The 25,464-nt window shown below is 38.2% G+C and overlaps 1 protein-coding gene across 13 annotated transcripts in view; it reads left to right on the top strand.

Moving 5' to 3' along the window:
• LOC134309894 (plectin-like) overlaps positions 1-25,464 on the top strand; it is a 127,180-nt gene that overhangs the window by 84,016 nt on the left and 17,700 nt on the right. For 6 of the 13 annotated variants that reach the window (XM_062991319.1, XM_062991320.1, XM_062991308.1 and 3 more), the window contains exons 3-32: positions 1,145-1,159; positions 1,999-2,088; positions 2,715-2,750; positions 4,144-4,221; positions 4,771-4,875; positions 6,119-6,285; positions 10,054-10,169; positions 10,387-10,493; positions 11,025-11,144; positions 12,708-12,803; positions 12,933-13,060; positions 14,685-14,778; positions 16,100-16,254; positions 16,590-16,902; positions 17,533-17,610; positions 17,709-17,870; positions 17,978-18,082; positions 18,186-18,281; positions 18,907-19,032; positions 19,139-19,291; positions 19,384-19,538; positions 20,167-20,293; positions 20,940-21,123; positions 21,242-21,262; positions 22,261-22,418; positions 22,539-22,714; positions 23,420-23,558; positions 23,712-24,068; positions 24,182-24,265; positions 24,359-24,463. In XM_062991319.1, the coding sequence (XP_062847389.1) occupies positions 4,162-4,221; positions 4,771-4,875; positions 6,119-6,285; positions 10,054-10,169; positions 10,387-10,493; positions 11,025-11,144; positions 12,708-12,803; positions 12,933-13,060; positions 14,685-14,778; positions 16,100-16,254; positions 16,590-16,902; positions 17,533-17,610; positions 17,709-17,870; positions 17,978-18,082; positions 18,186-18,281; positions 18,907-19,032; positions 19,139-19,291; positions 19,384-19,538; positions 20,167-20,293; positions 20,940-21,123; positions 21,242-21,262; positions 22,261-22,418; positions 22,539-22,714; positions 23,420-23,558; positions 23,712-24,068; positions 24,182-24,265; positions 24,359-24,463 (3,687 nt within the window). In that variant the 5' untranslated portion in view covers positions 1,145-1,159; positions 1,999-2,088; positions 2,715-2,750; positions 4,144-4,161. The remainder of the gene's footprint in view (positions 1-1,144; positions 1,160-1,998; positions 2,089-2,714; positions 2,751-4,143; positions 4,222-4,770; positions 4,876-6,118; positions 6,286-10,053; positions 10,170-10,386; positions 10,494-11,024; positions 11,145-12,707; positions 12,804-12,932; positions 13,061-14,684; positions 14,779-16,099; positions 16,255-16,589; positions 16,903-17,532; positions 17,611-17,708; positions 17,871-17,977; positions 18,083-18,185; positions 18,282-18,906; positions 19,033-19,138; positions 19,292-19,383; positions 19,539-20,166; positions 20,294-20,939; positions 21,124-21,241; positions 21,263-22,260; positions 22,419-22,538; positions 22,715-23,419; positions 23,559-23,711; positions 24,069-24,181; positions 24,266-24,358; positions 24,464-25,464) is intronic. The other 7 variants (XM_062991312.1, XM_062991316.1, XM_062991313.1 and 4 more) reach the window with 5 other exon arrangements.

Genomic DNA, 25,464 nt, shown 5'->3' with positions numbered 1-25,464 from the left:
CCAGTTCAGCTAATATTTCACTGGTTTAAATTAAGCTGTTGTCAGAGCCTGCGCTGTAGAGAAACTTCTTATGTAATGCTACAGATAGAAGAAAACATGTGTGGCAACAGTGAACTCTAGTGGTTAAATCTCCTCACTGCTTCTGCCTTCAACTTTCAGAACAGCAGAGGCGTTTCCAACTGTGAGAGTAATTCTGATTTAAGCTATGACTTCTTTAACATTTTGCACAATAGATTATTATTTATATTATTTAATGTACCAACTTCAGTTCTGATTTAGTTATTATTTTGAGATAGCGAAGATATGCATCGAAACTATACTGACAATCAGTATAATTATGCTGATCATCAGTGCTATATATTTTAAAAATATATTATTGATTCATGCACGAATGGATAGAAAAAATGTCCTTATTGTACATAAAAAGTACAAATAATTGTATTTATTTATTTATTTATTTATTTTAGGGGTGGGATTTTTTAGTATATCAAACATCAAGTGTAATTTTCTTGCATACAATTTCAATTGAATAAGCCAGATTGCATTTTATTACAATTGCAATCATTTTAAATTTAGGACTTAGAAATTAAGATATCCAACATTAACATTAAGTAAACAGTAGTGTAATTAAAATCATTTATTTATAATATTACTTAAATCAATCAAAACAAGCAATAAATAAAATAAAAAATAAAAATCAGCCAAACAATGCAGAATAAGGATTATAACACAGAAACAATTCAACCTTGTATAAGTTATGAAATGGAAAACTTCATATAAACACTTATTATAATTACTGAATGTGATTGGGGTGCTCGGGTGGAGCAGCGGTCTGTTAGGCTGCCGTTGTCCGACCGGCCATCTCTGCAGGCATGATTGGTTAAGTCTGAGCTGTGATGGATAAATGTCCAATCCAGGGTATTCCTGCCTGGCTCCCAGTGTTTCCCAGTTAAACTGGATCTGCTCCAAACCTGACCAAGATAAAGCAATTGATGAAAAAAGAAATGAAAAATGAATGAGATTCATTCTGTTCAGAAATGTGTCTTCCTCTTGATACAATCGTTGCTTCATTGCCATCATTTCTCCTGTTTAATTCTTTGCATTGTAATTTGTCTTTGTTCATCTCATGTTTCTCCTCATGCAGCACGGGAAAGCAGAGGTAGGTAACATCTGCACACAGGCCCCAGCAGGACTGGAATCCACTCCACTTTCTGTTTTGCATGAGTTACTACATGCCTTACAGCTTTTTGCTTCAGTGTTTTATGCTGTCACTGACAAAGTATGAGGAATGTGCTTCTTGCCATTTAGCTCTCAGCACCTTCACTCTTCCATCACGTGTGTGAGCTGTTGTGGTTGGCTAAAATGCTTTAAAGATTATTAATGCAAGTAATAAAGGCTTACAAGCACAGTTTGATTTCACTCTATGCCTGTAGACCTGATGCACAGTTGTCTATGTGTGCAATTTTAAACCAAAGTAAAATGGTTGTTTTTGTGTTTTATAATTTCCAATAAATAAATAATAAATCAAACGTCAAAGTATGACACCTGGTACATTAGCAGGTGTGTCAGTACTAAATTCAGGGTTGCAGGGTTGCTTTTTTGCATCAAGGCATACATTCCTGCTCCATGTGTATGCAAGGGAGCTTTACTGTGACTTAGTTCATTACCCTCAGAAAGAAGTAGTAAGATTAATAAACATATAACTTTTTCTGGCAGCTCGGGTGGTGCAGCTTTCTGTTAAGCTAGCCCACCACGGCTGAGATTGGGGTATGAATCACAGCGGTGCTGTCAGCCAGCCAGGCGTCTACACAGACATGTCTGGCCGGGGGAAGATGGCCGAAGACCTGCGATGCATTGGCATTCTTTTCTTGCGTTCATTGTCTCCCTGTGAAATCTGACCCACTGCAACCTTGAAAAGAATAAAGCTGTTGATGAAAATGAATGAATGACTTTTCCCGGCATGGTCTGAATTGTTTTCTTTGTTCTGTCCGCCCCTAGGCACAACGGCACGTGACTGATCTGTATGAAGACCTGCGAGATGGACATAACCTGATCTCTCTGCTGGAGGTTCTCTCCGGGGAAACACTGGTGAGTGTAACTCTGAGTGACCCTTTTAATGTTTGCAGCCCAACTCAACAACCAGCAGCACTTAACGTTTACCCAAAGTCTTGACCCCAGGCTTGAAGAAAAGATGAAGTACTTGTCAGACATGTTCAGGATTAGAAAGCTACTCATCATCTTGTACAGATCAGTCGTGTTATCGTTAGATTGTTCATTTATTGAGCTTAAACTAATCCTGATCATTGGACTAATTTGTTTCTTTAAATAATAAACATGATAAGTGGTTCCTTAAGAGATCGCAATCATTTTATTCTATTTCTTTGATTTTATTCGATCAGAAAGGTATTTTATCCAAAACAAAAGACAAAAAATTGATTTCTAAGTTTAATACTGAATCACACCCAAAACACTGGGATTCAGATACCTACTGCTACCGCAATAAATTATTTTCTGCTGGCATGATGCCAAGCCATAGTACTGCTTTTTCTCTTGGCTGTGGTAACACAATCATAACCTCACACTCTATGCCTTTTTCTCATTGAACTGTGTGGTACCTGTGTGACTCCTTATCTTCCTTATCTGCCTCTATCTCCTTTTATTCCTTCCTACCTGTGTTTGCTGACCTCTCTTTGTACCGCTTTTGCTGGGGCTAGGCGAGAGAGAGGGACGTTGTGCGGAACTTGCGGTTGGTGAGTGGGTTTGTCATTGAGATTATTCCTCTTTTCTAATAGCATGGGCGCATTAGCGGGTCGGTCTTGTCATTGTAGTCAACATTACTGTTGACTTTGCTTGAAAGGTAATGACAACAGGTATTAGGTCTCTGTTAGGCTTGGGATAAAAGAGATTTGATGTCAGTGGGCAAAAAGATTTGGTGTTGGGGGTAAAATTGGCATATTTTTTTTTACTATAAAACTTTATGATTTCATAATAATGTGTCATTTAATATGATCTAAATTAACAAAAAAAAGTAAAAAAAGTTATTATTTCAAATCTACCATATGTTTGATTTTAAATCATATATAAGAAGTGCTTTAAATAAATTATTTTTAAAATAGTATCAAAATAAAGTAGGCTGTCTGGTCGCATTTTGAGTTTCTTAGGATATTATATTGGCCACAAAGCCTAAAACACTACTTAAGTACTTCTTAAAGATGTATTTGTTTGCCCTGTGCATACACTGGGTCAAAAAACAAGAGAAGGGGTGGGCAGTAATACAGAATATACAAAACATTCCTCAGCAAGTTGTTTGAAATACCATATTTTTGCCAGAGAGCTCAAAGCATTTAAAAGAGTATGTTTTTATAGATACTTGCTTATTAAAAGCCTACAGTGTCTTGGTGGTGCAGTGGTAAATCATGCTAGCCCACTATTACTAAGATCTTGGGTTTAAATCTAGGTGGTGCTGTCGACTGGTCAGACCTCTACACAGACATGATTGGCTATGTATGATGGGTGGGTGGCTGAACAGCCTAGCCATTTGGAGATGTACTCGTCAGTGCACTCTCAGTGCCCTCTCAGTGCCCAAGCTCGAAAAAATCTGAAGGGTTGCTTCAAAACAGACCAGTGTAAAGATCCAGTGTGAAAGCAGCCAAAAAAGAACAGAAATAAAAGCATAAAGTTAGTAAAGTCAAGTACGGTTACCAAATTACAACTATTCATCTTTTAGATGAATTGGTTTGGTGAAAGAGCCTGCCTACATGATTTGCCACTAACTGGATATTTAGCTTGCCCATTGCATGAATATTAATGCTTTTTCTCATTCTGTTCTCATCTATCTGAACCTTAAAATCATGTTTTGGGTGTGTAACCAATGTGGCATATGTATCAGACATTAGTTTTTGTAGCACTGTTTGGCCTGAATACTGATAAATGTTCCACTCAGATGTTCATTATGTACATTATCATTGTATTTAATCACACGGACATCTGACATGGATTAACATTTCGGAAACTGAAAGAACTTCAGTATTGTTGTTGTTGTGAACTTCTCTTATTTGTTTCACTTGTTTGTTGCATAGTTTTTTTCTGCATTTTCTTTGTGCTGTTTTTTAATGATCTCTCTAACTTTTGCTATTTTTTTAGCCAAGGGAAAAAGGACGCATGCGATTCCACAAACTTCAAAATGTACAGATAGCACTGGATTTTCTCAAACACCGGCAGGTAAGATGAACTGAACTAAACTGAACTGAACTGAACACAGAATAACAATAAATGTTAAGAAAGTTTATAAAATCTTCTTAAAATTTAAATAAATTTTTAAGGCGCCCAGGTGGCGCAGCGGGATATTCTGCTAGCACACTAGCGCCGAGATTCTGAGCGCCGAGAACTCCTCGGTTCGAAACTGGTCGGCTGGGCACCATCTGGCGGGCACAATTGGCAGTGCCTGCAGCAGATACTAATTGGCCACCGTATCTGCAGGGTGGGGGTTGGACTATGTGGGGGGTGGGATCTTCATACACTGTGTAAGGACCCTGATTGGGGGAAGAGACGCCTGTGCAGAATGCAGGAGCGAGAAGAGGAGGGCTGTGCACGTGTCGGAAGAGGCGTGTACAGTGACGTGCTCTCCTCGGATGCAATCGGGTATCTCTCAGCAGCGGAAGACAAATTGACTGCACTAAATCGGGAGGAAAATAGGGAGAAAATGCATAAACAAATTTTTTTTTAATATAAATAAATACAATTTTAAAATATTTTTATCTATCACAACAGGTCAAGCTGGTGAACATTAGGAATGATGACATAGCAGACGGCAACCCCAAGCTTACACTTGGGCTCATATGGACCATCATCCTTCACTTCCAGGTTTCAAGCTCTGTCAGTGTTAAGTTCCCTTACCATTTACCTCCTTCGTCGCTCTGTCCAGTCCGGGGTTGTCAGCTGGAATTCACTCAATTCTTTTGGTGGTTTGGGTCATAATGGTCCCAATCAAGCTAATTACTACTAATTAATTACCACTAATTAATTTCTTTTTCCTCTTCTAAACATGGTTAAATCATGGGTCTGTTCACTGTCATAAAAATATAACCAAATCTATCTAAAAATAAATCAAGTATAATGTGTACAGCTATGTTAAGAAGGCACTTTTAAAAGCCTTGTTCTACTTTCCAGTTCTGTTTGGTCTGTCTAAATGAACTGAACTTTTCATAATGGAAAGATTTTACTGCTGATTTTTTTTTACTATCAACAAACATTTAATGTACTGGTATGCAGTTCCAGCCTGTTAGGAAATTAGTTTGGCAGCTAAGAACAGAATTTTTTTCACTATGCTTTATTTAAAAAAACCTAATGAATAAGTGCTCGGATGACACAATGGTTTAATGCGCTAGCACACCATGAGTAAAATCTGGTGGTTAAAAGTCTTAAGCAGTGCTCTCGAGCTAGTCGAGGCACCTGCACAAGAGATGGATGATTCACTGACAGCAGTGTGTGACTACCCATACATGGTACGATTCTCTGTAAGACTCCACCTCTGGCAGGTGAACAGTACCAGATGGCGACTGCACACATGTCAGAGGAGGTGCACGATAGTCTTCGGCTCTCCCTGTATTGGGGTGGTGCAGTGGCAGAATAAGTTGCAATTGAGGATTTGGACATGACTAAATTGTAAGGAGAAACAAAAAACTGATGTTTTAATAGGCTTTTCTAAGACAGTGATAAGTGAAGTATTGCCTGCACGAAGCAGGACCAGTATTAGGGTGAGATTTATTGATCAATAGAGCAGATTTAAATGAAGAATTGGGCTAAAAGTCACATGACCCTTGGCTCAAAATGCCAAAAAAGAAATTACACATTGTTCCTTGGGTGGAGTTTCAGTACCTAAGCGTTGGCAACAACATAAGTCACCTAGATCTTCTTACCAACACTGCGTTACATCATCTACCCAGCATCCCCTAAAACTAGTAATTTAAGTTTTATTATGGTTCTCAACTTCAAAGTCAGGAGGTCAATGGTATTTGCTGGAACTTTTTTCATCACATAGTGCTTTAACGCACATGCATGCGTAGAGTATATATTTGGATTCTCATTCATTCTCTTGACATCTTTTGGTACTTAATAGATTTCAGACATCCAGGTAAATGGACAGTCTGAGGACATGTCAGCCAAGGAAAAGCTGCTGCTCTGGTCCCAGAGAATGGTGGACGGCTACCAAGGTTTGCGCTGTGACAACTTCACCACCAGCTGGAGGGATGGCAAGCTCTTCAATGCTGTTATTCACAAACATGAGTAAGTACTCTTGTTAAATACTGAGAACCTTTATGAACTCATACTAATGAGTGTGGAGCCTCTCACAGAACAAACTTGATCAATTTGATTTGATCTTCCACTGAACATCGAGAAAATCTTACAAACTTATAAAAATCTGATAAACTTTTTCTAAATATTTTAGCAAATCTGACAGTTGATACAGATTGCTGCAGATTCTATTCCAGTGGTCCCCAACCACCGGGCCATGGACCGGTACCGGTCCGTGGGTCATTTATTACAGATATTACTATCACAGAAATAACAAATAATTAGAGATTGCTACAAGAGCAATTAAATTTCCAATACCTTTCGGGTGTTATTGTCCCCAATAGGTGGAAGCAGCGTCTCGTTGCAGCAAAAAAAGCTCAGGATTCACACTGATTTTCCATTCTATAGTTATTCTATTTTAAATTCCCCCACTGGTCCGTGAAATTATATCTTATATGAAACCGGTCCATGGTGCAAAAAAGGTTGGGTACCACTGTTCTATTTACTTATTCTTGGTAAAAGCATATTAATGAAGCCGATTGTTTCACTGAAATGCTCCATTTCTGTTACTTGCATGTAGTAAAGCAACTTTCCTACTCCATTATCCAACAATACAAAAGTTAGTTTGTATAAAGAAAATGCACTGGTTGCTTTAAAACAGGTCAATTCAATGTGTTGGTATTTTATTATCTTATTGTCATTATGACATGTAAACTTCTTGTGGAAGGATGTTTAACAGCACAGCTGTATGGCATTGGGTATTTTTTGTGTCCGTATTCTTTTTGTGCAATTTATTAATTGGTATAAAATGGTATAGTACAAATGAAAAGAGTAAATGATGTAAAGTGTGTCTCCTTTATTTTATTGAGTTGTATTATCAACACAAAATATGTCCTAATTGTCTAAATCATTGTAAAGTAAATATGCAAGACATATTGGGCACATCTGCCTTATACTTGATGAGACTTGTCTTTAATCCAAATGAGTAAAATTCCTTTATGAGAAGCAAAATATTTTGAAGTATTGCCCCAAGCCTGGTCTGCCAGCACTGAAGTATTTATTAGGTGGAGTATATTAAGTCAGCAGAGATGTAATGTCTGAAAATCTAGCCATGTTTTTTTTAATTAAGAGTTATTAAAAGAGTTTATTCAGGATAATAATGTGTAAACAGGTGAGCTAACTACCTGGCTGAGCCAAGTGCCTGGCATGGGAAAAGGCAGTCATGCGTAAATCCATATTTTCACTCTAAGCTAACTCTAAGCTAACAGTAAATTGTTATTATTCTTAAGAGCAAAGGAAAATAAAAGAGGGAGCGGTGGATTTAGCTGGAATAAAAGATTTGTTTAAGGCTAAGCAGGACAGAGAGTTAAAGAATGAAAAACTTTTGGGTGTGGCACATTGGGTGTCATTTAAAAAGCAAAAACAGGCATCCCCGCAGGGAGCCTTTTATGAAGCATTAACATGTACCTGCAAAGCTTGGGTACGCCCTGCTTACTCTTTCAGAGCAAAAGCAGCAGAGCTTTTGCTCAGATCGAAACAGCGAAGCTCAAAGTGCTACGGAAAAGAGCTGGAACATTTTTCCACTGAACTGCGAAAACGGTCGACCTGATGGAAATATTTGACTTTTTTTCTGTCTCGTGGTTGTTTGTGCCAATAGAGGCTGGCATTGTTTTTCTATGATTTATTTGTATACTTCTGGAATTTGGAAGATCTGGTTAATGGTTTTTATGCAAGTACAAGGGAGCGATGGTGAATGACGCCTACACATGACACACAGTTAATAGGTTTGGAACTGTATGCACGTGGGAGAAAGGAATACAGCAGGAGGACAACCAAAACACTTTTATGTCTTCATAACAAGACATTTTGATATTTAAAACTCTGATGTTATAAAGACTACAAACCACACCAGCAATGGTTCAAAAGTTCTGAGAAAAAAATAAGTGATCAATATTTTGGACATTTTTGATATCCCTACCTGCATAATGTTCGGATTTAAGAAGAGGAAGCTATCATTTAGGAAGAATAGAAGAAGTAGCAGCAGTAACTCAGTGAGTGATGCCGAAGACCGTGTGATCATGGTGTGTGAGGAGATCCCGTCTGAGTACTCTGCAGACTCGGGCAGAGGCTCCCAAAGCCCAGGGACTCGCTCCAGTCAAGATTCCTCAGTATGTGATGCTGATACTGGATTGGGCTGGAGCTCCGGCAGCCTTACCCACAAGTATTCGCTCCGGACAGAAGATGATATAACTGGTTCTGTCTCCGCACCCAACCCAGGAGATCACTACGCCGTGCGTTCCACTCTACACGTTAAAGAGCTGTACCGGTCTGACCTTTTAGATCCACCTTTTACACCATTTTACCTAGCGTGATTAGTGTGTGGTTTGAATTCAAAGATTTGTTTAGAGTGAGTCATGTTTAGAGTGTACTTTTGTTCACCTTATTTTTAAGATATGAGTCATTTTAAGCAGTAGAGTGTTGTTTGATTGGGATAAGTTTTTACCACCACTTTATCCTGGTCAGGCTTGCAGTGGATCTGGTTTCCCTGGATTCACTACGCGCAACACACCCCTGACAGGGCGGCATCCATTGTGGGGCCTCGGCCATCTCCCCTCAGTCATAGCCAATCATGTCTGTATGTAGACGCCCAATCAGCCAATAAGCTATTAGCACCACTAGGGATTCAAATCCTGGATCCCAGCGGTAGTGGGCTGACTGAGTTACATACAAAATAAGGATCTGCTGTTTAATTTGACATGTACAAAATCAATTAAAAAGTGTATTATTGTAATTATTCAAAGTCAAATTTGTTTATGCATATATAGCATTTGACATGTAAATGATCATAATTTTAAGTTGTTTTAACATTAAACTTTTACCACCTTTGGATAAACTCGTTTACAAATATTATATCAATTAAAAAAATAACACATTAATTATTACTAAAATAGGATTAAGTGGTGGGAAAACAGACAATAAATAAATATAACTAAAATAATAACTATATATAACTAATAACTTACAATCAGTATTCAATATTTACCCAAACTGAATGCTGAAGCATTAGTCAAATTCATATCTATATCAGGACTAAAAACACGAATCTGCCTATTAATGACTGCATCCATTGAAACTGTTACTGCCAGGAGTATGGTCTATGAGTCGTCCTTATTGTAAAAATGTCCACTAATTAACTATCAGCATCCATGTATGGTGTTTTCTGGATTGCAAATTTTTTGGTAGCTTTATTTTTTTTTTTTTCATTGCTGATGATTTGGGGGAAAATAGCAGTGTGTGGTGTACAAATGTTCAGTGACACATACTGTTGCAGGGTGGATTATGTTTGACTTCAGTAGATATGATAAGTTAAGAGTCAGGATTTATGGTATGACAGTGTTTTAAATTTAGAATTGTAAATAATTGTATTCTACCGTCCTAGAAATTTTGTATGCCACCTTTATATACTTAGTATACAGCTGTATTAGGTAAATGATCTTCAAGAATTCTTGGATTGTTAATGGTTATTGTGGTAAGCAATCATTTCATAACAGCTAAATGTTCCAACAGGTTCCTTGCACAACAGAAAGAGGGTTTGTCATTCATTCTGAATTTAAAATATCCCTTTACTAGGTGGTAGAGGAGAACATAAGTATGAAAGAACATATAGAATCTTTGGCCTGTGGCATTAACTATTAGCCCTAGTGCCCTAATTTAACTTACACAGCTTCTGATTGGCCACTCTTGCTTGCTCTTGTCCAGACCCAAACTCATCGACATGTCAAAAGTGTACCGCCAGACAAACTTGGAGAACCTGGAGCAGGCCTTCAGCGTGGCTGAGAGAGAGCTCGGTGTCACACGTCTGCTCGACCCAGAGGGTAAGTTCTAAGCTTCATGTTATTTGTCTTCTATTACTGCACAGTATTTAAAACACTGCATTATTTTAAATCATTTTTAACACACACACCTACAGAGAAACGTTTTGATAAGTTTGTAGCTATCAAAGAACTCAACTTTAAGTCAACTTTAGATTCATTTATACATTCATATGGTCTGACTTTCAGTTTAAGAATCTTGATGCTTGATGTTTTTTAGATGTCGATGTGGCTCATCCTGATGAGAAGTCCATCATCACATATGTTTCATCTCTCTATGATGCCATGCCTCGCTCACTTGAAGCTCACGGTGGTGTCAGGATCAATGTAAGTTTACATGAATGGTAATTATGTAATTATTATTAGATTTTATTTATAGACATTTTACTTGTGAACAGCATAACCAAACATTTTATTTAAAGCAAAGCCATCATCTTAGAAATTCAACATCACTTTTGTGTACAGAATTAGTGCAGAGTGAAAAAAGCTGAACTGAGCCATATCATAACCTTTTGATTACTAGGCCAGTACCTTAACTACCACAATAAAGGGGCATTTAAACCAGTTATTAAAATAATTTCTCTTTTTTCAAGATGAATCTTATCATGTAAACTTGATTAATTTGGTTGATTTGGGTGGCTATTGTCTCTGTTTCTCTTACTGTCCACCCATTACAATTTAATCATGCCCTTGTTAAGCTACAGATAGATTCTGACTATAACTATATCTCTCCCTTTCTGTGATTGTGGTAAAGGCAAGACTGTTCTCACTGAATTATGTCAGTGTGATGTCGTAGTGAGTTTATGTTGGGACCGATAGGTTTTTGTTTGTTTTATATGGCTATATGTTTGTGTGCAGGAGCTGGAGCTGCGCTGGAAGGAGTACTATGAACTGATCACCATCCTTCTTCAGTGGATCAGACACCATATTGTCATCTTTGAGGAAAGAAAGTTTCCAGCCAGCTATGAGGAGATTGAGGTAAGTTTATTTTTTATAATGTTGTTTTTAGCAGTGTATGTTACATTTCCACATAGTGTGTTGTTTCTGTGCCACTGGCAGTCATGTTCTGGCAACATGCACATTTAGAACAGGACTTTCTTTATTATCTGATGTGTTTTCTCTGTCCCAGAAGAGATAAATAGTAGTTACCAAGTGCCTTTGTTTATAGCTACATAATGTTGTCCTATGAGAACAATAATAAACGTATAAAGTAAAAATTTCCAGTAAGAATCTCATGAAATGTTAGCACAGGAGAGCAGTCTCTGTGGTAAATAAATGAATCATGTTATTCAATAGTGTATTAAACAATGTAGGCTTTGGCTTTTGCATGCTTTATTGTAGGAAGTCGAATAATCCACCCACATAAGGGTGTGGCAGCTCTATAGTGAAAAATCAACCTCAAGGCAGGTTTTATTCTTGCTGAAACAGACTCCATGCCACTCCCTACTGGAAAACTAATACCATAGTTATGTAAGACTTAGTCACTGAAAAGGGTTTACCTTCCTTATCTAAAAAAATAAAAGTTATGTGTATTTTCTAAGACCACAATCCAATACAATGTAAAAAGCCAAATGAACAAAACAGATTTCTATAACCATGTTCATGGAACTTGAATCCTGATTGAAGAAGACAGAAAACAGAATAAAAATATTTAAACCAGAATGTTTAAAAGAATTGGAAGAAACCATTACATTTAAGAGAATCCAAAGGCCAAAAAGAGTTACTTAGATGAAGTGTTTATGTAAATCAGAGAACATTTTTATATAGGTAAAGGACATGATTTAAACTGATAGTTTGATTCTTTTATTATGAATATCTGCATACACTTTGATCATTTCTATTATTTTTGACAATAAAGAAACATCTGGTGAATCCTGCACCAGTTGTCTGGTTGGTTATAATTCATTTCTTTTCACAGTCATTTTGTCTAAAGCACATGCAAAGTTTGGTCACTCCCTTAAGCATAATAGTTACTTTAACTACTACTTCTTTCATCAGTAGTGCTGTTTATAATGTTTTGCCTAATCATATAAATAACTATAACAGTTTTACCAAATAGCCTAAAATTATAATAATTAGTGATTTCATATCATACAGCTTAAACTACAGCAACAAGTAGTGTTTTTACCAAACTTTTCCTATTAAGTGTTGACTTTTAAATTTCATTTATGTTTCATAAATAACTCTTTTAATAAATGTGAATTAAAAATTTTAAATTAATCAGTGGAATGGTTAATGAAATGTAGTGTATAACTGCTTTTTGTTCACTAAATTCAGTTCAGGGTCACCAACTCTCTAACTATTTTATAAGTATAATGATACAATAAATTGTCAGTAGTTATCCCAATAAGTGGTCCAGAATTTTGTTGACCTCTTGACTATAAATAAACACGTAGTGTGTAGTTTTAAAAAACTAGACTAGTCACAGTCAAGACCACTAATAGGCTGTTTGATGAATGATTGAGTTCATGCTTTTTATATTCATACTTAAATTGAACTCAAAGTATTAGACGATGAAATCATTTGTTTTCTGAATTACAGATCCTCTGGCGTCAGTTTTTGAGATTTAAAGAGACTGAACTTCCAGCCAAGGAGTCAGACAAGAACCGCTCCAAACTCATCTACCAATCCTTTGAGGTTTGTGTCACCTTTCCAAGCGTTATGGATTCCCTTAAATTATAAGTTGTGCCTAAGACTGCTTTCTTTAAGTTCGGTACAATGCTGAAAGTGAGTTAACTTTTTTTTATTTGTGTTGCCTGAACACAGAGTGCAGTTCAAGCTCGTCAGATCAAAGTGCCACCTGGTTACCACCCCATAGATGTTGAAAAAGAATGGGGGCGACTTCACGTCGCCATCCTAGAAAGGGAGAGGCTGCTTAGAACTGAGTTTGAGAGGTGAGTGATACCGTAGAGTCTGCAAAATGTACATCTGGAATGTTCACATATTTAAAGGTTTCAATGTAGACTAAAAATAACTTTGTCTTAATATGCCTTATATTTACCGACATCTGTTGGAAATTGTCTTTTTTGTCTTGGATACATGCACTTAACAGTGTTTTTTGAGGTGTGTGGGAGACACAGCAGTCTAACACGCTAGCATACCACTGCAGAGTGTTTGAACTTGCATGTTTAAATGTCAGCAGAGCCACCGACCTGGCCGGGCATTCACTCAAACACAGTCCTTGTGTGAAGGAGGGACGGTCAATCTCTGGGACAGATTGGGGCACCTGTATGAGTGTGTGGGGGAGGGGGTGGGGGCTGCGTCACATGGAGCCTAGCGTGGCTCTCCATACTTAATAAGCACGGTGGCTTAGTGGGTAGCACTGTCGCCTCACAACAAGAAGGTCCTGGGTTCAATCCCCAGGTGGGGCGGTCCGGGTCCTTTCTGTGCGGAGTTTGCATGTTCACCCCCGTGTCCGCGTGGGTTTCCTCCGGGTACTCCGGTTTCCTCCCACAGTCCAAAAACATGCCACCAGGTTAATTGGAAACACTGAATTGTCCTATAGATACCTAGCCGCTAGATGCACTAGTGCATTGTAGTGCCGGTCCCAAGCCCGGATAAATTAGGGAGGGTTGTGTCAGGAAGGGCATCCGGCGTAAAAATTGTGCCAAATCAATGAGCGATCATGAGGATGACTCGCTGTGGCGACCCCTGAAAAAGGGAAAAGCCGAAAGAAGAAGAAGAAGTAAGAACCCAACACTGGCAGGTGAAAGAAGCGGCTAAAGATTGGACCAGTTGGAGGCGACATGTGGTGTATCACACTCTTCTTGATCAGATCAGGGGATTTGCAGGCAGCAATTGGGACACAATCACAATTGGGAACTGGAAATGACTAGATTGTAAGATAAGGGTGTGTTTTTATGGTTTTTAGAAAAGGAAATTCTATATTTCACATAAATAACTTTAAAGCAAGCTCTTAAAGGCTGCTTCTCTTTTTTACAAGTGAAAATAACAGGGGGAATAAAGAGAATATAGGTATTTTGTTATACGTTATAAAATATCCTGTGTATTTGCCTGTCCTGTGTATTTGCCTGCTATGGAGGGATAAAAAATGGAGAAGAATAGGTCATAGTGGGAATGGCTCATCCCTGTCACAAGGCAGGGTTTTAGCTTCTAGATAAGTAAGTAATGTAATATGTGGCTCAATTCATAAAATAGAATGGCTGACCAAGCACCATAGACACTTAGCTCGGTCAGATGTGCAGGTTGGTGCTGCAGAGTGCCAACAAGTCTCTGAGGGACTCTTAGGGAAGGGTGTGTCTGTTTTAAATGAAAACTTGTAAGCTTTTGGACATTCTGTTATGGCATTCGTGACAGACCCGTATGGCTTCGAATACTTGCTTCATCCAGGGAGGTAAAAAATATGTAGGCTTGTACCTAAAAAGTACTTTTTGTCTTTTTTCTCTATTTAAGTTATTTTTCATGTAAATTAAATTTGTTCATTAAATGTGATAATGGTAAAAACAATAAAAAAATTAAAAGATTATTTAATGGGACACGTCACTCTGTATGAATCAGGTTGGAGCGTCTACAGCGGATAGTCAGTAAAGTGCAGTTGGAGTCCGGCGTGTGTGAGGAGCAACTGAACCAGCTAGAGACTCTCCTGCAGTCGGTAAGTTAATCAATATATCAGTTGATTCTCTTTTATCCCACATGTGAAATATAAATTGCGAGCATATGTTAAAAACAATCACAGAAAACCAGACATAACGTATTTTAAAAAATAACAAAACAGACCAGAAAGTTCTGCTTCAAAGCAATCACATCAATCGCTCTGACAGAGTTGTTTATTGTTGTGGCTGGTGGATTAGATGAGTTTCTAAACAGATCTTGATTTCGTCTGATAGCACTGTTCAGTGGGCAATATCACAAACTCCTCTTACAGGGGGTGAGCTAGGACTGTGAAACACAGGCTTTTCATACCCAGACCCCAATCATTGCTTCCCAGCATGTGCCACTAGATATGAGCCTATAGTTGATTCGAGACATCTATTTTATTTTATCTCATCTAATTTTATAATTTGATTCTTGGACTTTAGAGTGCCTTCATTTGTCATATATACATATACAGTACATGTGTACAGTACTAGGAAATTCTTTCTTCGCATATCCTAGCTTTTTTTTTTTTTTTGAAAGCTGGGGTCAGAGCGCAGTGTCAGCCATTGTACGGCGCCACTGGAGCAGAGAGGGTTTAGGGCCCTGTTCAAGGGTCCAACAGTGGCTCCATGGCAGAGCTGGAATTCAAACTCTCAACCTTTAAGTTGATAGCCCAAATCCCTACCCACTAGGCTACCACTGTCCCAGTGGTATGGACTATTTATGGACAATTCTATTCACACACACTTGACTATAGCTTTGAAAAAAATTAATAGTATATAACAAATGTTGTCTGTATCTCTGCTGCTCTGCTTGTTCGACGTATTAAGTCTATCTACCCCCAAAAAACTTTAAAAAACGTTAAGGATTTAATTAATAAAATTGTTAGGAAAAGTTCACATCATCACTAGTATTAAAACTGAACATTAAAATGTTCATTGAACCTACTTTGCTGACAGAACTACGTCTAAATACCAGAGCCATGGACTATTCTAGCATCAGTTCTTCATTACACGACATCCTGAAATAAACAATGCCCTTTGTTTTAATTCCTTTTAGCTGTAAAATAGATTAGTCACCTCAGTAACCAGTCATTAAATAGGCACACAAACAACCTATTTCCCAAACATTTAGGATACAACTTGAGCTGGCATTCAGCAAATCTAATCTTAATATGGTTACTTGTGCTTCTGACTCACTCTAAGGCACATTCTGTTATAACTCTGATTTTAAACCCAAGAATAAACAATATATCTGTTTATCATGCTGTTGTCATATCGGTCAATGAGTGAATAACACAACAATTTAATAATTTCACTGTTTTCATTATGCTCTAGGATATCAGACTCCTAAACGCAGGCAAGACAGCCCAGCATGCTGTCGAGCTGGACAGAGGCTTAAACAAATCTGAAGAATTGATTCGTCTCCTCTTCAATGACGTGCAGATTCTTAAAGATGGCCACCATATTCAAGCCGAACAGATGTACCGCAGGTATAAGACATTTCATACCTTTTTATGTGAGATATCATTTTGTATGCTAATAAATAATCACATTAAGCCATTGTCGAGTGTTAAGGTCATTGGTCCTTACTGCTAATTAGTTCAGCTCTTGTTGGTTATGGGTATTGATTTCTGTATTGGAGTCTCAGTTTACGTCATTATATTTCCAACACTTTATTAGTATGTGTTGAAATATACGATGGTAAACAATTTAATCTGGATAGCACACATCTAACAGAATAGTTTAGAAAGCTTTCCATTTTTTTGGATCTTGCCATCCTCTCATTCTCAGGTAACTATAATAACTGTAAAATGTCTTCATCTAGGGTTTATCGTCTTCATGACCGTCTGGTGAACCTGCGCAGTGACTATAACCTGAGACTAAAATCAGGACTCGTGGCTGCTCAAGTTTCTCAAAGTCAGGCACAGAGTTCACGTCTGCGGCCTGAGCTGGATGAGGTGACACTGCGCTACGCACAGGACCTTTTGGCTTGGGTGGAGGAGAACCAGCGCAGGATTGAAACTGCTGAGTGGGGCTCAGACCTACCCACTGTAGAGTCGAATTTGGGCAGCCACAGAGGCCTCCACCAGACAGTGGAAGACTTCAAATCAAAGATTGACCGTGCTCGAGCTGATGAGGTAAAATGCTATTACTTATTAGTTATTATTTGTTAATTTGGTAGATGATTGAAAGCATCAAGAAAATTAGTCCAGCATTATCTAATTAAAAGAGAAGGAAAAACAAAAAACAACTGTCTCCATAATAATAAAAAAACCTAGAGAAAGCCACTAATCACTAAAGTTCACATTACTATAACCATGTTATCCCAGACGTACAGAGCTCAACATTGCCTCTGCCCAATTTTTCAGTGGTTTTGGATCTGTTTGGTTTATTATGCTGGCTAGCTAATTAATTCATTATTAGCCAAGCTTATTCAATATCAATCAAGGCAAAAATCTAAAAATGTCATATTAAACAATACAGTATATGCACACAAGCTACATAAAATGCTGTAATTACAAAACCTTTTAAAAGCCCTTTGTTGAAGGAAACCTGATTTGAGAACATAATTCAGCACCTAAAGTTAATTCCCCCTATTGTTTTTAAAACATAGCACATGCACAAGCTTGTATCTATGTCTTTTACCACATTTTTAAATATGTTTTTGCTTAAAAATAATAAAATAATATTAGCAGTACTGACATTTAATTATGTTTAAGTCTTTCATCTTAAATCTTAAAGTATTTTTTATGTCTTGTGTATTTCAGAATCAGCTCTCTCCTGTAAGCAAGAACACTTACAGAGAGTACCTTGGCAAACTGGATCTTCAGTATGCTAAGCTCTTGGTAAACACAGCTCACACTGTTCTTACAATCTGCTGTCATTGGTTAAATGCATAATAATCTGCAGAGATTATCAGTAAACCGATACTTCTACTTTTCAGAATTCATCTAAATCACGCCTGAGGCACCTTGAGCAGCTCCATGCTTTTGTTACTGCCGCCACTAAAGAGCTAATGTGGCTGAATGATAAGGAAGAAGAGGAGGTCAACTATGACTGGAGCGAACGTAACACCAACATGACTGCAAAGAAAGAGAACTACTCAGTAAGAGAGATACAGTTCACTGATTTTTAGTTTGTGTTTCTAGTGAATGGTAGTAGGACTTTATTTTGTATAGAAAGTTTAGATTTGATTTTTTGGTGATACTTTAGGGGCTGATGCGAGAGCTGGAGCTTAAAGAGAAGAAGATTTCTGACATCCAGGCGACTGGGGACAGACTCATTAAAGAGGGCCATCCAGGCAAAAAGACCGTAGAGGTATAGGTTTGATTATGTTATTTTCACAATGCACATGTGGGCAAGTCTGTACAAGTGTAAGTGTGCATGTGTATATTGTTATTTGTGTTTTTTTATGTCTCAGGCTTTTACTGCAGCCCTGCAGACTCAGTGGAGTTGGATCCTCCAGCTTTGCTGCTGTATTGAAGCTCATCTCAAGGAGAACACTGCATACTACCAGGTTGGTCTTTTAGCTCCTTTTAATTTATGTAGTGATGTATAAAAACATAAAAACATATAATATATGTAGTGATTTCACAAAACAAAAAGCTTATTTCCGCTAGCTCAACATAGAACATACAAAGAAAGTAGATGTACATACACTTGGATGAAGTAGTATGTGTAGTATCACAGTATCATAAACATTCCAAGTATAACATGGAATACCCTTAAGTTTGAAATTTTGACTTGAAATTTTGACTCTTGCCAGATATGTATAGAATTAAACCTGTGTTATCCCTGCAATCTAAGGCTTTGGCTGTAGTGGAAATAAACATTGGATGATGACCTTTAACAATCCATTTTTTAACATTTCATGCTGCATTATTAAACACATATTTTGTATCAAATAATACAGTAGATCATTGGTTCTAGACTTGAGGACATAGAAACCTCCCCATAGTATTTTACCAAAAAGTGTGCAACATCAAAATGTTGTTTTGCATATGAAATGTTACTGCTTTGATCTAAAGCAACTTATAAATATGACCAATGACCAGTGGGGCTTAAACCAGTTTAGTACCCTAAGCACTGAACATTAAATTATATATGTAAAAATAACCATATATCTAACTCAATCCATGCAGTTCTTTGCTGACGTCAAAGAGACAGACGAGAGGATTAAGAAGATGCAGGATGCCATGAAGAAAAAGTACACATGCGATCGTTCTACCACAGCAACCCGTCTAGAAGACCTGCTTCAAGACGCTATGGTTAATACCTCCTGCATGGACACTTCTGTATCACTATACCATTTTGTTTACCTTCAAGTTTATCTAGGGTACACAAGCCTTTCTTACACTCTGTCATTTCTGTCAGGATGAGAATGAACAGCTGAATGAGCTGAAGACTTGCGTGGCTGGCCTGAACAAGAGAGCCAAGAGCATCATCCAGCTTAAACCCCGCAACCCCACCACTCCCATCAAAGGCAAACTGCCCGTTCAAGCAGTGTGTGACTTCAAACAAATGGAGGTTAGTAAACCAACCCACTTGCTTTTATGTTACATTTTTAACCCTGTCCTTTTTGCTTAATTCATTTATTTTGTTTCCTTGTTTCTGTATAGATCACCGTGCACAAGGGAGATGAATGTGCGCTCCTTAACAACTCACAGCCCCAAAGGTGGAAGGTGCTGAACCAGTCCGGCAATGAGGCCAGCGTACCTTCTGTGTGCTTTATTGTGCCACCAGTGAACAAAGATGCTGTAGAGAGTGTGTCTAAGTAAGTGTTAGTCACTTCAAAGTATGTAGATATATAGATGTCTCAGCCACACCTGTTGCAAACAGCTGGTCCAGCATGACTGGCCAAGGCAGGTTCCATAAGGACATGGTTTGACAAGCTTGGTGAGCCCTCATACTTTTGATACTACTGATTTGAAATGGATTTCTGAGTAGTGTGGATATGTACAGCTATGCATGTGATGAGAAGATAATCTCATTCCAAAAACATATAAAATATAATGTAACAACCTCCATTTTTTTGGGAAAGGCTTTTTATGTGATTGTCTGTGGAAATTTGTGCTCATTTAGTTAAAAGAACATTTCTGACATCAGACATTAATGTAAAATGTGAAGGTCCTGGGTGTTGCCAGGGTATCCCCAAGGTGTTCTGTGGGCTTGAGGTCAGAGCTGTGTGCAGACCACTTGAGTTCATGTCTGAATGCTTGCTTCGTGCACAAGGGGAATAGTCACACTAGAATAGGAAAGGGTCTCTGCCGAACCATCAACACAACCTTTGAACTTTTTTCTGTTAGCAGTAGGTGTGGCTAAACTCTTAAGCTTAATAATTAGGAGAGGTGCCCTCATGTTTTTAGCCTAATTTCTAATAACCTTTTTCCTCTGTTGTTTAGTATGGATGCTGGTGTTCAGCAGATGACGTTGCTGTGGCAGAGACTGCATGGTGATATGAAGAGTCTGCTGTCCTGGCAGTACCTAATAAGGGATATCCAGCTTATCCGTTCCTGGAACATTACCATGGTCAGTTTTTACACATTTTTCACACATTTATATGTTTATTATGCATTTAATTCATATTGACATATTGCTATGTTTTGGATGTTATAGGCATGATTTTCATATCCATTCTCATTCTCTATAATGGTGCCATTAGAGTGGCCGACCACAAATTTTACACTTCAAACTCTACGGTGAACTCATAGTGTTTGTGTTTGTTCTTTTTCAAACCAGAACTTTTTTGAGGTTAAAATATTGTAGCTAAATGCAAACGAAGTTGTTGTGGTTTCTTTGAAATTCAGAGAACTGGTTGTTTTGTGATCTATATTAACTCCTGAATAATCTTTGGAATTTTCTGAATTTTGATTGGTAGCACAGTGGCTCGATCTGTTTTGCCTTACAGCAAAAAAGTCCTTTCTGTGTGTGAGTTTGCATGTTCTCTTCCAGGAGCTCTCGTTTCCTCCCACAGTCCAAAGACATGCAGTCAGGTTAACTGGAGATACTAAATTGCCCCTAGGTATGAGTGTGTGTGTGAGTAGGTTCGCCCTGTGATGTACTGTTTAGGGTGTGTTCTGCCTTTCGCTAAGTGAATTGTACCCACCACAACCCTGAATAGGATAAAGTGGTGGTAAAACAGACAATGAATTTTGGTTAATCTGATTTTTTTCAGCTAAAGACCATGAAGGTGGATGAGTATAGGCAGATTTTGCGGAATTTGGAGCTTCACTACCAGGACTTCCTGCGCGACACTCAGAACTCTCAAATCTTCAATCCAAATGAACGCATGCAGACTGAGAAAGAATACAAAACCACAACACAGTACTATGAGGACCTGCTCCATACTTTGGAAAAAGGTACGACCTGTTAAATCCTTTCGACATTGTAACTAAATGAAGTAGTTAAAAAAGAACATATGACAGTAACGGTAATATTAGTGTAAATCAAGTGGTAACTGTAAAATTTACCCTACAGGACCAGTTTTTAGACCTAAGGGTGAGTTAACTGTAGGTTGTTTTTGCAGGCAGTGCTAAGAATAAATAAAAAAACATAGCTTGTGAAGCTTTTCATTAGTTTACTTCATCTGCTTGCAGATTTTATTCTGCTTAGCTTTTGATTAAAGTGAGCGCATGTTATATTATTTTTCATATCACTTAGCAGCTTGTTATTCAGTCACGGATGTGCTTTTCTGCTGACAAAGTGTATGCTGCTTCACAAGGTCACAAAAAACATATATTAGGACTGAACAATATATAATACATCAGCATTGGCACTCGTTCTGTCTAATTTTTAACACATCCTTTGCATTGCTCAAGGTAAAATTTAAATTAAAAATAGGTAAAACATTTACTCAGACTAAATTTAGTCACAATAAATATCTAATATTTGGACCACAATTTATAGAAGTAATCTTGTCCATCTGCCATTCTATTTATGGCCAGCAGAGGGGACATGGAGGTGCAGATGATTGATGTGTCAAATCCTCTTAACTGACAGTCACCTGCACCTTGTTGAGTGTTTTTGTCTATACTGGTGCCTTACTTACAGATGCCTCTGTTCGCCACCTGCTTTTCTCTGAAACCTTAATGCTTAATCTGGTCTGATTTTCCGCCGATCCAGATGCCAGTATGCTTTATCCTTTCTGAGGAAATTGGCCAGTATCTTGGCCCTTTCCGGAGCAAATTGGATTCATTGGCTACACCTGGCAACTCAGTAGCGAGACATGACTCGTCCCATTGCAATATCACCATGTGATTTTGATCCTGAATACATTCAAAACACGTCTTATTCATGGATTTGCGTTTCCAGATCTGGAGAACTGAATAATTCTTTTTTTAAAGCAAGTAAATGCTTTTTTGAATGATTAATGAGCTGAGAAGTCACGTGTGTGCATGTTTATTGCTGCACATAAATCATTCAACACATCTTCAGATGGGCATGCATCAGTCAGCGTTGTTTACAGATAAGTAATAATTAGTTGATACTTTTCACAGGTGAACAGGATGAGTCTGTGTGTAAGACCTACATCACACAAATCAAAGACCTGCGCTTAAAGATTGAGGATTGTGAGGCACGAACTGTAGCCCGCATTCGCCAGCCAGTGGAAAAGGACCCACTCAAGGATTGCCTTCAAAAAGCCACTGACCAGAGAGTAAGGACTTTTTTTTTTTTTCATTTTATTCATTTATGTAGTTACTAATTCCATTTTTTTAGCAAGATGGCATAAACAGAGTAGTGCAATAATTGTTACATTTCCATCTTACTCTTGCAGAAGGTACATGTCGAACTGGATGGCATTAAGAAGAACCTGGATAAGGTGACTCAGAAGGCAGAAGAGGTAATAGCTTCTCCCGAGCAGTCCAGCACTCCAGTCTTGCGGTCTGAGCTGGATATCACCATTCAGAAGATGAGCAATACATACAACCTGTCCTCAGTTTACCTCGACAAGTAAGAATCAATTTTATTCATTAAGAATGCAAGTCATTTTATTAGGAACAGTGCAGTTTGTTATTTTTAACATTCTATTGTGTTTGACACTTCTGTTTAAAGGGTATTTTACTAATTAAAAATATATATATTTATACTGTAACCACTATTCCAAGTTTTCTCTATTTGTTAATAAGCTCTCAGTGTGGTTTGCTGGAGTCCCAGAGCTTTAGCAATAGCTTTGTAACACTTTCCAGACTGGTGAATTTCAGTGACATTGTTCTGTATTTCAGTCTTTTTGGAATGTGGCATCATGTGCTGCTAATTTGAGACCAAGCCTGCTTCACATTGGCAGACAGGTTCTATTTAAGTGGTGTTTAGATTAACAGGTCTGGCAGTAAATATGCCTGGGTGTCAATTATAAACTACATTTAGTTAACTGGTTTATTTAGTAGCCAAAGGGACAGTTAGTTTGTCACACAAGACCAGCATAAGAACAGCATTTTTCTACAATAAATAAAATAATCATTGTTAACATGAGTTATCTTTGTCCATAATGAATATATAAAAACTGAATGAATAAATTGGGCAAATACTCTTCTCAGAATTGTATATATATTTAGTAAGGGCAGCTTCTCTGACATTTGATCTGATGCAGGTTTGACAAGGGCAAAGCATTTAGTAAAAATGAATAAATGATACTTATTAGTACTTTCTTTGCTCTAGGCTGAAGACAATTGAACTGGTGATTCGCAATACACAAGGGGCTGAAGACATTCTCAAGAAGTATGAAGATCGCCTCCGCACAGTTTACACTGTCCCAACAGATATCAAGGAAGTAGAAACCCATCGGACTGAGCTCAAGGTTAACTGAGATTTCAGCTTTTATATTGCCTGTTTACTCTGTGTTAAGAAAACCAGTGCATGAACTGTACAAAAACCATAGAATTAACAATAACTAATAATAAAATAATGTAGTTTTTTATTTATGTTAAACCTTATTCTTTATTATTTATAGAAAATGCGAAGTGAAGCTGAGGGCCAGAAGCCTGTCTTTGACGCCCTTGAGGAAGAGTTGACCAAGGCCACTTCCGTGAGCGAGCGCATGACCCAGGTACACAGAGAGAGGGACATTGAGCTGGACCACTACAAGCAGCTCATTTCCAACCTGCAGGAGCGCTGGCATGCGATCTTCACCCAAATCGACCTGCGCCAACGTGAACTGGAGCAGCTCGGCAGGCAACTTGGCTATTACCGTGAGAGCTATGACTGGCTCATCCGCTGGATCGCAGACGCAAGACAGAGGCAGGAGAAGATCCAGGCTGTGCCCATTATTGACAGCAAGACATTAAAGGAACAACTGGCTCAGGAGAAGGTAAGAACACCAGATTATAGTCTCATCATTCTAATCTAGTAAATTCTGTACTATGGTTTGCGATTCAGTTGCACTTTGCTCAAAACATTCTTGGTGTGATATCTACTTCACAGAGGCTTTTGGAGGAGATTGAAAAAAACAAAGATAAAGTTGACGAATGTCAGAAATATGCCAAGACTTACATTGATACCATTAAGGTAACTGTGACAAATACACATGCATGTACTGTACTTATAAGCTGTTGATTAAATAGTATCAAATCCTTAATATATTTATAACCCTTTTTGAAGGACTATGAACTGCAGCTGGTTGCTTACAAGGCCCAGGTGGAACCCCTCACCTCACCAGTAAAGAAGACCAAGATGGATTCTGCCTCTGATGACATCATTCAGGAAGTTAGTAAACTTTTAGTCAAATAAATAATACTTATAAATCTGGAATCTTAATGGAGCTTGAGTAAGAACACATTAAAAACACCTATGTCACTTATATATATATATATATATATATATATATATATATATATACAGTGTATCACAAAAGTGAGTACACCCCTCACATTTCTGCAAATATTTCATTATATCTTTTCATGGGACAACACTATAGACATGAAACTTGGATATAACTTAGAGTAGTCAGTGTACAACTTGTATAGCAGTGTAGATTTACTGTCTTCTGAAAATAACTCAACACACAGCCATTAATGTCTAAATGGCTGGCAACATAAGTGAGTACACCCCACAGTGAACATGTCCAAATTGTGCCCAAATGTGTCGTTGTCCCTCCCTGGTGTCATGTGTCAAGGTCCCAGGTGTAAATGGGGAGCAGGGCTGTTAAATTTGGTGTTTTGGGTACAATTCTCTCATACTGGCCACTGGATATACAACATGGCACCTCATGGCAAAGAACTCTCTGAGGATGTGAGAAATAGAATTGTTGCTCTCCACAAAGATGGCCTGGGCTATAAGAAGATTGCTAACACCCTGAAACTGAGCTACAGCATGGTGGCCAAGGTCATACAGCGGTTTTCCAGGACAGGTTCCACTCGGAACAGGCTTCGCCAGGGTCGACCAAAGAAGTTGAGTCCACGTGTTCGGCGTCATATCCAGAGGTTGGCTTTAAAAGATAGACACATGAGTGCTGCCAGCATTACTGCAGAGGTTGAAGACGTGGGAGGTCAGCCTGTCAGTGCTCAGACCATACGCCGCACACTGCATCAACTCGGTCTGCATGGTCGTCATCCCAGAAGGAAGCTGACGCACAAGAAAGCCCGCAAACAGTTTGCTGAAGACAAGCAGTCCAAGAACATGGATTACTGGAATGCCCTGTGGTCTGACGAGACCAAGATAAACTTGTTTGGCTCAGATGGTGTCCAGCATGTGTGGCGGCGCCCTGG

Source organism: Trichomycterus rosablanca, chromosome 3, assembly GCF_030014385.1.
Source record: "Trichomycterus rosablanca isolate fTriRos1 chromosome 3, fTriRos1.hap1, whole genome shotgun sequence".
Taxonomy (NCBI): domain Eukaryota; kingdom Metazoa; phylum Chordata; class Actinopteri; order Siluriformes; family Trichomycteridae; genus Trichomycterus; species Trichomycterus rosablanca.
This window is presented reverse-complemented; position numbering and strand designations above follow the sequence as displayed.